The 15309-nt window shown below is 37.0% G+C and overlaps 1 protein-coding gene across 1 annotated transcript in view; it reads right to left on the reverse strand.

Moving 5' to 3' along the window:
- The window catches only part of LOC103511728 (multidrug resistance-associated protein 9-like), a gene marked incomplete in the record, with an annotated part of 41051 nt that overhangs the window by 21125 nt on the left and 4617 nt on the right, over window positions 1-15309 (reverse strand). The window contains 12 exon segments of the mRNA XM_026825408.1: window positions 1362-1509; window positions 2987-3160; window positions 3747-3837; window positions 4286-4397; window positions 4890-4893; window positions 5608-5781; window positions 7934-8082; window positions 8578-8725; window positions 9089-9098; window positions 9454-9606; window positions 11536-11700; window positions 12105-12263. Coding sequence (XP_026681209.1) covers window positions 1362-1509; window positions 2987-3160; window positions 3747-3837; window positions 4286-4397; window positions 4890-4893; window positions 5608-5781; window positions 7934-8082; window positions 8578-8725; window positions 9089-9098; window positions 9454-9606; window positions 11536-11700; window positions 12105-12263 — 1487 coding nt within the window.

Here is a 15309-nt window from a genome sequence, read left to right on the forward strand (position 1 = left end):
TATTAGGTGGGGGGGGTGGGTTTCTCACCACAGTGGGGTGGCACGGCCCGCGGCCACTTGCACGCAATTCTTGGTTTGGATTTTCACCTGAATGGAGCTGATGGCAGATATGACAGGAGCAGCAGGTCCTATGTTAAAAACCTAGACTTTGAAACAAAAGAACTGTCTACCCACATTCCTACACGAAAGGACAAAAACAAAAAAAAATTGAAAAAACGTAGAGACGTGTTCTTGATATACCTCCAACTCTCGCCTTCTTTGTATCTGAACAGTGACGCGAACAAAGGAGATTAAATTTTCGACACAAGCTGGGGGGGTTCTTATGCTCACACTGCTTTTGTACAAAAAAAAAAAAAAAAAAATCCCAGTCGTAGGACGGTCGAATTTCAAATTTGCAAGGATCCTTTTTGGGGAACCCACATTTTTTACTTTCCTTATCCTATAGGAAACGTAACGTAATGTAAATCGGGTCAAAATTTTCGATGTCAGTTTTTAGCTGCCAAAAACACGCGTTTTGAGGTCCCTAGAGCCTAAATCCAAGTTTCAGCCCATATGGTCCGTGTGTGCGGTCTGTCTGTAAACAAAATATTCTCGAGAAACGGAAAGAGCTAGAGACTTGAAATTTGGTATGTAGCTTTCAAATGTGACAAGGATGCGACACGAAACTTTTGGTTAGGATCGGTGCAACGGTTGGCGGCATTTTACCGCTTTTTGGCGGTTTTTGGTGTAATTTAACAATATCTCGGGAACGGTATAAGCTAGAGACTTGAAATTTGGTATGTAGTTCACAAATGTGACAAGAATGCAACACAAAACGTTTGGTTGAGATGGGTGCTGCGGTTGGCGGTATTTTGACCGCTTTTGGACAGATTTCGACCGTTTTTTGGCGGTTTTCAGCTATAGCGACAAAACGGTTAGAGATGTTGTAAAAGTTAGGGTAAAAGAACACTCAAATAAGCATCATTCAATAGGATAAGGAAAGTCGTGTGATGTTCACACCAGATTTTTTTTTTCTTCTTTTAGAGGGAACTGTAACTGCTAAGGTTTTATCGTCCTGAAAGCGAAGGAAGAGAGGATGGGAGAAAGCCAGCCGTTCGAAGAACAAACCTTATCTGTTTAGTTTAGGATGAATTCTTTCAGACTCCCCATGAGCTCACGTGACGTGGAGGTAGCGCTTTTTAAAATTTAGACCCTTAAATGGGGCTGTGTTGCATCTCAGGAAATGACAATTAGCATAGGAAATTACACCTAATGTCGTATGTTAATATTATGCAAATATCGGGTGTTTTTACATCTTTGACCATTAATTAGGCCATTTTTCCGTTGTAAAATGAGAAATTCAAAGAAACGCAAAAGCTTACCATCCAGCTTTCTAGCGAAGTTCTTCTCCCAAGCATACATCTTGATGAGCTTAATAAAACTGATCACCTCTGATATGATCTTGATTCTTTCGTCCGTGGTACTGTAGGTTTTACCTCTGTAGTGAGAAGTCAGCTTGGATAAACCGTACTGAAATGATGGAGGAAAAAGGCTTTTAGTAAATCAGATTCTCTTGGGCTGGGGAGCCCCTAAGCCCAAGAGTAAATCTTAAACCAGTTAGATTAACCACTTTAAATTAGAAGTATTAGATGTCAGAATCTGACGATGTTTGCCCAAGACATACTACTTCAGTTCCAATAGATCAGTTGCGCTTACTTGGGTGACGTTTCAAAGTTATAGAGCAGGAAAAATGAGGACCAACGGGATTTTTCTTTTTCTTCTACGACTTCTAGATCCCGTGATTAATCGATTAAAAAAAATGCCGGTAAATCGTGAACTTTGACGTCACGACATACGCTCCCGTAGGCGATGACGTCACATCAAATGTCCCGAGCAAAGCTCCCTTGCAGGCAACGCATTAATGTGTTTGTGCACATACGTTTTTGCGCAGTTCTTTTCGCTCCTCCGCTAGCGTGCTTGCATAGTGGCGCTACCTAACGGACGAAAAAAACAACTGCGTAAAGTCTTACGTCACACATATTTGAACTCTTTCATTAAAACGAAAAATAAAAATTGAATTTTCGACCTTTTACAGATTATTTTTTCCGAGTTTTGACCTCAGATTTGGATTTTCCCAACTTTTTACATACATAGGAATCGACCATTTATTTAAAAATTTTACCCATTTGCAACTGCTCCATTTCTTAATAGAATGAAATTACTGGACCAATCTCAGGTGATTGTGTATGTGTATATTGACTTACCTGGACAGGATAGAATATAATGAACACCAATATTCCGGACAGGGCCCAAGGACTAAGGAGCCAGTAAATATAGTAACCACCTAACAGTAGAGTTAGAGGACCTCCTGCTATCAAAGGCGCAAACAGGGTCATGTCGTATATACGTTGGGAATCGTTGGAGAACAGGTTGATCAGCTGGGAACCAAGAGAAGAAAAAATATTTAAATCATGAACGCTTTGTGGTAAAGCAGAGAGCTTCTTCACAATTTCTATGGGCATTACAACATTACTAAGTGCCGGGCAGTGCAATAGTTCTAAACTAAAATGGACGCAGCACATAAAGGATCAGGAAGAGAACAGTATACGTGGTGTGGTGGTCAACGCGTTGGACTTCCAATCTGGAGGTTGGTGTCCAAATCAAGTCGCAGACTTTATCAAGGTGTGCTTACAAATCTCTCCTTCATAGATTTATAGAGAACAAGCGAATGATACATCCAGTATGAAGGAAGATTTGATATCCCACCACATATAAGGAAGGTTATCTGTGAGTTATCTTTAGATATGATAAAGCAGATATCTTTCGCTATGATAAAACGCAGAGGAGAGATCGTCCTAGAATTGCTATCTTAATCTTTCTCAATTCAGTAAGACAGCCCGGATACGTTGCATTAACCAATTGAATAGTGAGGGGGGGGGTCCATTTCTTAATAGAATGAAATTACTGGACCAATCTCAGGTGATTGTGTATGTGTATATTGACTTACCTGGACAGGATAGAATATAATGAACACCAATATTCCGGACAGGGCCCAAGGACTAAGGAGCCAGTAAATATAGTAACCACCTAACAGTAGAGTTAGAGGACCTCCTGCTATCAAAGGCGCAAACAGGGTCATGTCGTATATACGTTGGGAATCGTTGGAGAACAGGTTGATCAGCTGGGAACCAAGAGAAGAAAAAATAATTCAATCATGAACGCTTTGTGGTAAAGCAGAGAGCTTCTTCACAATTTCTATGGGCATTACAACATTACTAAGTGCCGGGCAGTGCAATAGTTCTAAACTAAAATGGACGCAGCACATAAAGGATCAGGAAGAGACCGCCTTAACATAATAAGTGCCTCCTTTACTAATCCCATCTACTCGTATCATCAATCTTTTTACACGCCAGCCTAGTTAGCTTAGTTGGTAGTGCGTCTGCCTTGTAAGCGCTAGGCCGCGGGTTCGATTCCCGCCCGGGGCGGATTTTATCCTGATGGGACAATGTTCGTTCTCGGAACGGCTGGCTTTCTCCTATCCTGTCTTCCTTCTCTCGTCGATTTCGGGACAATAAGACCATAGAAGTTACAGTTCCCTCTGTCAAACCTCTTTAAAAAAAAAAAAACCTTTTTACACTGGTAATGCCGGAGGTCATATCATCCTAAAATTGAAGACAGCCAACTCTGAGGCTCAAGTGTACGGGCAAATGCCCCAAAGGATGGATTGAGCTTATACGAATCTCCGAATATCGATAGCTTTTACTTACCTCTCCTACAGATTTATTTCCCAGACTGTTGAGTCTTATGACTTTCTTGTACAGCAAACCCATACACGCTGCACGTAATCTTGTTGCCGTTCTGAAACCAAATATGCCAAGTTAATGGAACCACATCTGGTGTTAATGGAACCAAATCTCATGTTAATGGAACCACATCTCATGTTAATGGAACCACATCTCACGTTTCCCAGACTGTTGAGTCTTATGACTTTCTTGTACAGCAAACCCATACAAGCTGCACGTAATCTTGTTGCCGTTCTGAAACCAAATATACCAAGTTAATGGAACCACATCTGGTGTTAATGGAACCAAATCTCATGTTAATGGAACCACATCTCATGTTAATGGAACCACATCTCACCGTACTTCAACAAAAATAAAAGTAGCACATTTGATTACTGAATGAATTGTACAGATGGTATACTACTGTACTACTTACAACATGTTGTGTTGTTCCCTTATACCTTTTTTTATTACTATCGTAATAATAAAGGAAGGACGGGTTGAAAATTGTCTTTATAACTCACCCATCATGTATGACATCGGATGCCATAGCATGGACATCAGGCGTGGACACGGCTTCCAGTTTGATTTCAGGCTCCAACTTGGGCAGCATACCATCTTCATCCTCAGCCATGCCTGAAGTGGAAAACCAAGAGAATTTCCGTTTTAGACTGTACATGATGCTAATATTAAAACCAGGGGCGGTCGAAAAACTTCAGGGTTCAAACGAGAACAGATTTCCAGGGGCGGTCAAAAACTTAAAGGTTTAGATAAGGACAGATTTTTGGAAAAGTTCAGAAGATTTTCGTTAAGTTTGTTAGTAAGATTACATTTATTAGTTGTTAAAAGAGCCTTAATAACATTTATTATTATTTTTATTTCTTTATTTTTGGAAACATTTTAAAATACAGAGATCTTCTCCTCAGACTCCTAAGCTGATAATAATAAATCTTTTAAAAACAAAACACTATTTCTCAATTTGTTAAGGGCAAAAAATTGAACTAGGAATGTAGTTTCATCTAACACAACACGTCTATCTTTTTTAGAGGGATGAAAAAAAAGTTAGCAATGAAGAAATCTGTACAAAAAATGTCCTGTCCCGTGAACCCTCTTTTATTCAGGTTTGACCGTACTGAAAATCAAGTAAATGGTGGGTAAGATTGAAAAGTGTCCGCTCACCTAAGGTAACATAGATGCAAAGTACAACAACCTCAAGTAAAAGCTGCATACGTTTCTGCGCATTTCTTTCTGCTCCTCCGCAAGCGTGCTTGCATAGTGGCGCTACCTAACGGACGAAAAAAACAACTGCGTAGTTTTTTCGTGATTTTTTTTTACAATCTGAAAATCCATTTTTGATTTGCCATTTTTGACGAAAAACGCCATCTCTCTCACTCAAATGTTAGAAAGAAAAAGACAGAAAACTCTCGGTCTCGTACAGCATACTGCTGGTTATTGTTTATTGTATAGGGAATTAAGAGCGAGTTACAAGTTTTGAAAGAACTACTCTTGAGGATCTAGTTCACTGAAAAGAGTAGTTCATTTTTTTAGCTCTTTGGATTTTCCCAACTTTTTACATACATAGGAATCGACCATTTATTTAAAAATTTTACCCATTTGCAACTGTATACAGTGCAGGACATTTCATATAAGCAGTGCAGGATATTTCATACAGTGCAGGATATTTCATATATACAGTGCTTATAAGTAGAATAGAATAGAATAGAATATACCCTGCTTATACTGCCAGAATGAGACTGAAAAGTCCCTTTACTCCCGCAGTTCCATTTCTTGATATAATGAAATTACTGGACCAATCTCAGGTGAGTGTATGTGTATATTGACTTACCTGGACAGGATAGAATATAATGAACACCAATATTCCGGACAGGGCCCAAGGACTAAGGAGCCAGTAGATGTAGTAACCACCTAACAGTAGAGTTAGAGGACCTCCTGCTATCAAAGGCGCAAACAGGGTCATGTCATATATACGCTGGGAATCGTTGGAGAACAGGTTGATCAGCTGGGAACCAAGAGAAGAAAAAATATTTAAATCATGAACGCTTTGTGGTAAAGCAGAGAGCTTCTTCACAATTTCTATGGGCATTAGAATAGAATAGAATAGAATATACCCTGCTTATACTGCCAGAATGAGACTGAAAAGTCCCTTTACTCCCGCAGTCTAAGGTCTAAGCAAGGTCTCATGTATTTGGTACAATATTTTCAAAAATAAATTACAATAGACCCTTGCTTAAATTAAAAAAAAGAGAATATTTACCTCCCTGAATGGCCATAACTTTTTTGCTGATTAATATTTTCAAAGTCCCAATAAGAAAATGCTAAGAATATGTATTAGAAGGTTTAGATAAGGACAGATTTTTGGAAAAGTTCAGAAGATTTTCGTTAAGTTTGTTAGTAAGGTTACATTTATTAGTTGTTAAAAGAGCCTTAATAACATTTATTAGTATTTTTATTTCTTTATTTTTGGAAACATTTTACAATACAGAGATCTTCTCCTCAGACTCCTAAGCTGATAATAATAAATCTTTTAAAAACAAAACACTATTTCTCAATTTGTTAAGGGCAAAAGTCAGTAAACGTAACAACGACACAATTTTTTTGTTGATTTGTAGGTGAGAGATCGATGCACTCAATGGAAAATAACTCGGTAACGCCCAAGAAAGTCGAAAGATAAAACAAATAGAAAGAATTTATGATCAATAATAGAGAATATTAATAATAGAGAATAGAAAACGTTCAACACAAGGTAAAGTCGTCACGTATGAGCGAAAAAGATTGAAACACAATCACAAACACTGATAAAAGTTTCATTTGCGATCACTTTTGATTGTTCTACAAACAATAAGAAATGATATTAATAATGGAGAATAGAAAACGTTCAACACAAGGTAATGTCGTCACGTATGAGCGAAAAAGATTGAAACACAATCACAAACACTGATAAAAGTTTCATTTGCGATCACTTTTGATTGTTCTACAAACGAAAGCTGCCGCCAGGCAAAAGGAGAAAAGTTCGCGTTGTTAAAAAAGTGTTGGAAATTACATCATTTCTTTACTTATGTTTGTATGTTTTCATTATTTTCTACAAGATTTCGACACAGTTGATTATGTAATAGCACCAAACAACAAAGGCAAAAATAGGTAACAGCTAGCTGAAAGATTCCGTGTATTCTAGAACACACTTCCTTGTGCTTCTCATTTTCGGATGTAAAAGTGCAAAGGTCGTTATTATGGTACTTTTAGTTTCCCAAGCTTCCTACTTTATATGAACTCTGTTTTAGGCTTTTATTATTAGGTTTCCTAGTCCATGTGAATTAAATCGCACTGAGGGGTCTTTTAGTGTAGGAAATGACAATTTTATTATACACCAAAAACATCATTTAGGACCACCAAAAGACACGTTTGAAAATGAAAAATTAAAAAGGCGAAATAATTAAAAATGTAGCTTTCAAGCAACAATTTTATTAATTAGGTACCAAAAACATCATTTAGGACCACCAAAAGACACGTTTGAAAATGAAAAATTAAAAAGGCGAAATAATTAAAAATGTAGCTTTCAAGCGTTAGCGTTCAGCTAAAATTAGGATAAGAAAATATCTAGCAAAATTTTCAAAAATTTCGCCTGCGGCACTCTATTTTATTTGCTCACTTTAGCGTTCAGCGAAAATTAGGATAAGGAAATATCTACGAATTAGGTACGTCAAAAATTAACTTGTGACAAAGCATGAAGCACATATCTACCTACTTTTTGAAAAATTTCGCCTGCGGCGCTGAAAATTTTAAGTTCGATCAGCCCAAACTGGGGGCCCCGCGCCTTTGAAACTGCCCCGGGCCCCGCGGGGGGCTAATCCGGCCCTGAGAACCTCTTCTAAAGAAAACAAAATGCGAAAGGTAGGCAGGGGTAGTTTAGATACAAACTCCCAGGGGAGGAGAGAAAGAGGGGGAGAGAAGAAGGGAGAGAGAAATGGAGGTAAAGAGAGATGAAAGAAGAAGGAAGAGAAGGAGAGAGAGGGAGGGAGAAATGGTGGTTAAGAGAGGAAGGAGAAAGAGCGAGAAATAAAGAGACAAGGGGGAGGGAGAGGAAATAAGAACAGAGAAATGAAAAAATAAAAGAAATAAATGAAGAAAGAAGAAACATGGAAAGATATGCTAACCTGAGAAGCCGTGAGGTTATTGCCTGAGGCAATATGGGCCACGAATGAAGTGATGGCAGATATGACAGGAGCAGTAGGTCCTATAGACAAACCTAGACTTTGAAAGTAGGATGTGTTCTTGATATACTCCAACTCTCGCCTTCTTGTATCTGAAACAGTGACCGAACAAAGGGAGATTTAATTTTCACAAAGTGGCCAAAGTGGCTTCTTTCACCTGCTTTTGTACAAAAAAAAAAAAAAAATCCCAGCTGTAGACGGTCGAATTTCAAATTTGCAAGGATCTTTTTGGGCACACATTTTTTTCTTCTTTTAGAGGGAACTGTAACTGCTAAGGTTTTATCGTCCTGAAAGCGAAGGAAGAGAGGTTGGGAGAAAGCCAGCCGTTCGAAGAACAAACCTTATCTGTTTAGTTTAGGATGAATTCTTTCAGACTCCCCATGAGCTCACGTGAAGTGGAGGTAGCGCTTTTTAAAATTTAGACCCTTAAATGGGGCTGTGTTGCATCTCAGGAAATGACAATTAGCATAGGAAATTACACCTAATGTCGTATGTTAATATTATGCAAATATCGGGTGTTTTTACATCTTTGACCATTAGGCCATTTTTCCGTAGTAAAATAAATTCAAAGAAACGTAAAAGCTTACCATCCAGCTTTCTAGCGAAGTTCTTCTCCCAAGCATACATCTTGATGAGCTTAATAAAACTGATCACCTCTGATATGATCTTGATTCTTTCGTCCGTGGTACTGTAGGTTTTACCTCTGTAGTGAGAAGTCAGCTTGGATAAACCGTACTGAAATAATGGAGGAAAAAGGCTTTTAGTAAATCAGATTGTCTTGGGCTGGGGATCCCCTAAGCCCAAGAGTAAATCTTAAACCAGTTGGATTAACCACTTTAAATTAGAAGTATTAGATGTCAGAATCTGACGATGTTTGCCCAAGACATACTACTTCAGTTCCAATAGATCAGTTTTAGAGGGAACTGTAACTGCTAAGGTTTTATCGTCCTGAAAGCGAAGGAAGAGAGGATGGGAGAAAGCCAGCCGTTCGAAGAACAAACCTTATCTGTTTAGTTTAGGATGAATTCTTTCAGACTCCCCATGAGCTCACGTGACGTGGAGGTAGCGCTTTTTAAAATTTAGACCCTTAAATGGGGCTGTGTTGCATCTCAGGAAATGACAATTAGCATAGGAAATTACACCTAATGTCGTATGTTAATATTATGCAAAAGTTTTTTTTTCTTTTTTTTTCGAAAGATACTTTTTTTTATTTTCTTATTCATTTATTGATTAATTTTCATAGGTACAATTATTTTTTTGGGCTATTATACTCTGGACCAATACCCAGGGCCAGAGTTATGGCATTTTGAAGATTTCATAGTACTTATCTTTCTATCCATACTTAAAAAAAAGTTTCCTTAAATTTGTCTGAAGTAGGTATGTCCCTCATCAGATGGGCGAGAAGAGACACAATACTTAACAGTTAGGTGCTGGGTCAACTAGAACACCAGAAAGAAACTTACTTCTTGTTTTTCCTAATCGGGATGAGAGTTTTGAGGGCAGACTTGTATCTGGCTACGCCACGCCCTGGTACATATTGTACGGTTGTGGTAGGTGGTTTCCATGGATACTGATCCTGAGCGTCAAACATCGTGTCTAGATCATTCGCTGCGTACCTGTAATAGAATATGTAGAATAGAATGAATTGGATCAGAATACTAAAATAGAATAGAATTTAATTTGAGTTCTTTATTTTTGATAATTTAATTACAAATAAACAAATGTAATGGCCTGATTTCAACCTCTGAGGAGATGGTTATAATTCGTCCTCATTGGTCATCAAAATAGTTACAAATTTACAATAGAGAATAGATTTTTTAAAGAGGTTTGATAGAGAGAGCGGTAACAAGGTCTTATCGTCCCGAAATCGAAGAGAGAAGGAAGACAGGATAAAGCTAGCCGTTCCGAGAACCAACAGTATACGTGGTGTAGTGGTCGATGCGTTGGACTTCGAATCTGGAGGTTGGTGTCCAAATCAAGTCGCAGACTTTATCAAGGTGTGCTTACAAATCTCTCCTTCATAGATTTATAGAGAACAAGCAGATTTTTTTAGTTGGCTCATTCTACAAAACTGGAAATAAGTTTTTTACTTCTTTAGTGAAGAAGTATTTTTTGGTGGTAGAAAAGAAGTAGGTAGTGTAGTGGTAGTAAAGAAGTAAACACATTTAACGTAGATCATGAATGACTGTTAGTACTTAGGTATTTCCTCAATACTCTATCCACCCTTTGAACCTGATCTAGACTGACTTGAAAACTACCCTGAACTTTAAGCCACAATTTTTTCTAAGAAAATGATATGAAAATTTGGACATTTTAAACCTCTCTTTAGACCCTACAGGTAGATAAAGATAGAAACACAATGTAGGTATCTATAAATCATTTTAAGAGGAAACAAAAGTCAACAATGGTGTACAGTGTGAGAAGAGATTAAAATTAAAATAGATGGTAATTAATGATGTCTCGCTAGCAGACGGTAGTCTTAATACCTACTACTTGAGCTAGTGAAAAATAAATATGACAAAATAGGTTGGTAGGTTTTCATTAAAAAAAAAAGTCACTCTGAGAATCCAAGGTTGACGACCTCTAATAAGATGTAGTACTAAGTTTGGAGGATCAGAGATACTATTATAATGTGAAAAAAGTCTCAAGGATAGCAGTAGTACACTAGGCACTTATTTATTTAAGTGTTAGACACTTATATTTATTCAAGATTTATGAATTTCAGATAGTCTTCCCTACCATTATAGTTATGTAACTACAAACCTATTGCAACTTTAAATATGAAAATAGTGCCTGATCAGTGAAGTAAAGACATCAAATTATTTCAAATGTGTAATTGATAATAAAATCAAACTTTTGCAAAGGGGAATAACATGATCATCACTTCTCAAGTAGGGACCCCAAGGTTTGCAGGACTACCTATAGAAAGAAAATATTCATGTAGATTGAATCTTGCCAGATTACAAATTTACACTGTTCAGGCAAATATTCATGACCGTTTTATTACAGTTAGGTAAGTACTTACTTGATACAAAAGCAGACTTAAATTGAAAATTCAATTATTTAAATCTTCGAGTGGGTGAAACTGAACTATACCACTGTGCATTCATTTTACATGGGTAGTGTTTCCTGAAGCAAGGTCACAGCGCTAGGTTGCGGGTTCGATTCCCGCCCGGGGCAGATCCTAAACAGATAAGGTTCGTTCTAGAAACGGCTTGTTTTTTCCTATCCTGTCTTCGACTATTTGATTTCGGGGTGATAAAACCTCTGTTAGAGGTCCCTAAAAAAAAACACACGCACACACTCAATCTTGTTTTTGTACTTTAAATCAAGTGTTTTCTATACGTACTTCAACAAAAATAAAAGTAGCACATTTGATTACTGAATACTGAATGAGTTGTACAGATGGTATACTACTGTACTACTTACAACATGTGTTGCTCCCTTATACCTTTTTTTTTTATTACTATCGTAATAATAAAGGAAGGACGGGTTGAAAATTGTCTTTATAACTCACCCATCATGTATGACATCGGATGCCATACAATGCAGGTAAACTTACAGGACTTGCGAAGCCCATGGCGACATAAAGAGAGTAGATGAAGGTGGCGAATAAGATACGGGTCCTTATAAACCGCCATACAACACCCCCCAGGGACGCATCCTGGGGTCCCTTCCTGGCCACTTCCTCCTGCCACATCTTGTCCAACCTGGGAGTAAATGGAAATCATCAGTATTGGTAAGATTACGTACAGAAAGAGGCATATTGTATCTAGTAAAGCAGAGAGTAAAATCAAAGCATACGAACAATGAACTACATCACAACACAAGACGAAATCTTCTTCTTCCTCGCCTTTTCCCGTGTACAGAAGGGGTCGGCATTTTTTTGTCAGCCTCTCAATCAGCTAGGGTGATTGCTTTAGGCTGACATTTGGTTTTGGCTACAACAATTTTACGAATTTGAGTTTTTTTATATGTATTGTACTTAAAATATTATTTTTATTTATTTTTTACTTGACTATTTTCTCTTTAGTTTGTCCTTAGTCCTAAATGATCAGATTAATTTTGGGGTATATTCACACAGAAATTTGGTACAGGAATCAAGATCACTTACCTCTCTGAGTTATAGCTACAGGTATCCCAAGGGGAACAGTGTGGTAATTCATTTACAGTGATCGTAGCTTTCCTGTAGGCACTCAACATGAGTTCGTTCATCCAGGAATAAGAAATGAACGACAGGAATCCAGCTGAGTCCACACCAATCACCTTCCGCCTGAAATGACAGAGATTCGGTTAAGGTAGCTACTCTTTATTGCTTACCGTAATAATTGGATACAATTAAGTACCCAAAAAACATAGGTATAACTATAAGCAATAATGTCAATACGAAGGATGTCTAAAATAAACCTAACCAATACTCTTGCCAGCTTGGGTTTTTTTATTATGCAAATATCGGGTGTTTTTACATCTTTGACCATTAATTAGGCCATTTTTCCGTTGTAAAATGAGAAATTCAAAGAAACGCAAAAGCTTACCATCCAGCTTTCTAGCGAAGTTCTTCTCCCAAGCATACATCTTGATGAGCTTAATAAAACTGATCACCTCTGATATGATCTTGATTCTTTCGTCCGTGGTACTGTAGGTTTTACCTCTGTAGTGAGAAGTCAGCTTGGATAAACCGTACTGAAATGATGGAGGAAGGGTTTTTTTTTTTCGAAAGATACTTCTTATTCATTTATTGATTAATTTTCATAGGTACAATTTATGATACATAGAAAAATAAATATTTTTGATGACACATAGGTATCGCCCATCAGATAACATATTGCCAAATGATAAAGTCATAAATTTTCTACTTCTCTATCTCTATAATCTTATGCTAAAGGGTAAACGGTAAAGGTCTAACAACAGGATTGTCATTGCTGCCAAGATAATATAATATATTATTGTATTGTACATTTGTTCCAAATAATCAAGTAGGTACCTACGTCCTTGGCATTCCAAACCTACTTTTATTGGTAGGAACGCCCATCAGATAGCATATTGCCAAATGATAAAGTCATAAATTTTCTACCTCTCTATCTCTATAATCTTATGCTAAAGGGTAAAGGTCTAACAACAGGATTGTCATTGCTGCCAAGATAATATATATTATTGTATTGTACATTTGTTCCAAATAATCAAGTAGGTACCTACGTCCTTGGCATTCCAAACCTACTTTTATTGGTAGGAACACAGTTTAGAAAGACGAAAAAGCCAAAAAAGATCGAATCCGCAATGAAAAATTAATGTTCGGTTGTAAAAGAACAAAACCCTTAGAGCAGGCATGTCAAACTCAAAATGTATAGAGGGCCATTTTTGATATTTGTTGAACATTGGCGGGCCGCAGGTATGTGATAACAACAGAAGCAGGCCCGCAAGTAACAAATGCATCAGGCCATCAGGTGATGGACTTTTGAACAGGTGGTAAATTTACACATGTACATAACTATATGTAGGTACATAGGTAAATTTACATATCTATATACAACTTTTTTTTTACAACCTAACACATCAATCAAAAGCTATACAAATGCTACCATAAAGCATTAGGACTTGGGAGTGCCACATATTCAACACCTGAGATAATCGAACTACCTGAGAAAATTTTCGTAAAGAACTTTGAACTTCGCAAACAGACATGGCGTAAAATATTATAGAGGTTCCTTTGTTCCAATGGAGATAAATGCACAATATACAGTCGAACCTGGCTAGTTGGGATCCGTCTGAATGGGAAAAAAAGTCGTGGCTCCTTCGTTTGCAATTTGTAATAAATTGGGAAAAAATTGTCAGTCCCTTGGATTCCCAATTGAACAGGTTCGAATGTGTATACCTATTTTTATTCATGTCTGGCTTTAGACACTTTCAAATTCAACCCATTTTTAATGGGCTTGTCCTCCATACCGATCGATGAAGATGGTTGGTTCAACAGTTGAAGTTTAGTGCGTACCTACTTAACTGTAGTAACAAATATACTCCTTTGTAGAGAGGAATTTATTTATTTTAGTATTTACTTACTTTGTTAAGATATTATTCTGTGTAAAAAAAGAGGGGGGGGGGGGGTAGATGCGTAACGTAATTAGCGTGGGTCCAACAAGAGGTCGATAGAAACATATTAAATAATTATTTATGACCTCATGAGCTATAAATATTATCTGTAAAGGAGGTCAAAAACTAATAAAATGTAAAAAAAAAGATATCTCGAACACAATTTCAGAAAAATTAAGTAGGTAATAAAATTTGTGATCAGAATTCTCCTCTATTAATACAATAGGTGACTAGGCTAAATTCTATGATTTCCACTTGTCTTGGTTTCGAACCACCATACCACCAACGTACAGCTAACCACTTCACTACTGAAAATTCGCTCAATTTTAGAAAATTATTTCTTAGGTAAAGTTTGCAGAAATATTTCGAAGAAAAAAAAAAAAAAAAAAAAAAAAACAACAATTTTAGAAAACTATAAGTAAGTACCTTAGGTAAAGTTTGCAGAAATATTTCGAGGAAAAAGACACTTGTAAAATTACCTTCTCTCAATTTATTTAGCTCCTTTTAGCAATAAACTCTTCCACAAATGGAAGAAAAAACACTAGGAGTATTTTATTGACACCGAAAACGACTTCCTGTAGCTACCTGGGTAGTTAGGGAACTAACTTATCCCAGTTCAAAAAGCTAGAAAACTGGCCACAGGTCGTGCTGTGACAGACATTAATAGGAGACTAGAATGAAAGATAACACGACAGCATTAGTTGACAAGAACGCACTTGTGTAATATACTAGTATTAGGAGAATGATAACAATAAATCATCTCAGAGAGAATGCATGTTTTTTGTTAATAAAATCTCATAGGTACTTTATTGTTTTCAATATAAAATGGAATATATGATATTCTTAAAATTTAGATTAAACAAAATAATTAGTAGATACTGGTTAACATAAATTTAACTTCCTTTTGCTTATGCAGCAGCCTCAGCATTTTGAATCTTTTTCAAATATTCAAGTCTGCATTCCATGTCATCAGCTGGTCTATTGTGAGGGGTCAATCAAAAAGAGATATTTTAGGGTTAGAGTTAATTCTTGTTTGCAGTTTGTATTTCTTAATTTGCAACAATTAAAACACCATAAAAAAATATAAAATGTTCACAGCAAATTTTGTTCCAATCCCCAGTGGTTGAATACAATGTAAGTTTAGAGTGACCTGGGCAATTTATTATTTGATGAAGGGATAAACAACAATCTCTATGCCCGAGTGGGTAACACACTAGGCTTGCACGCCGGAG

This window comes from Diaphorina citri, unplaced genomic scaffold (genome assembly GCF_000475195.1).
Source record: "Diaphorina citri unplaced genomic scaffold, Diaci psyllid genome assembly version 1.1 scaffold745, whole genome shotgun sequence".
Classification (NCBI taxonomy): Eukaryota; Metazoa; Arthropoda; class Insecta; order Hemiptera; family Psyllidae; genus Diaphorina; species Diaphorina citri.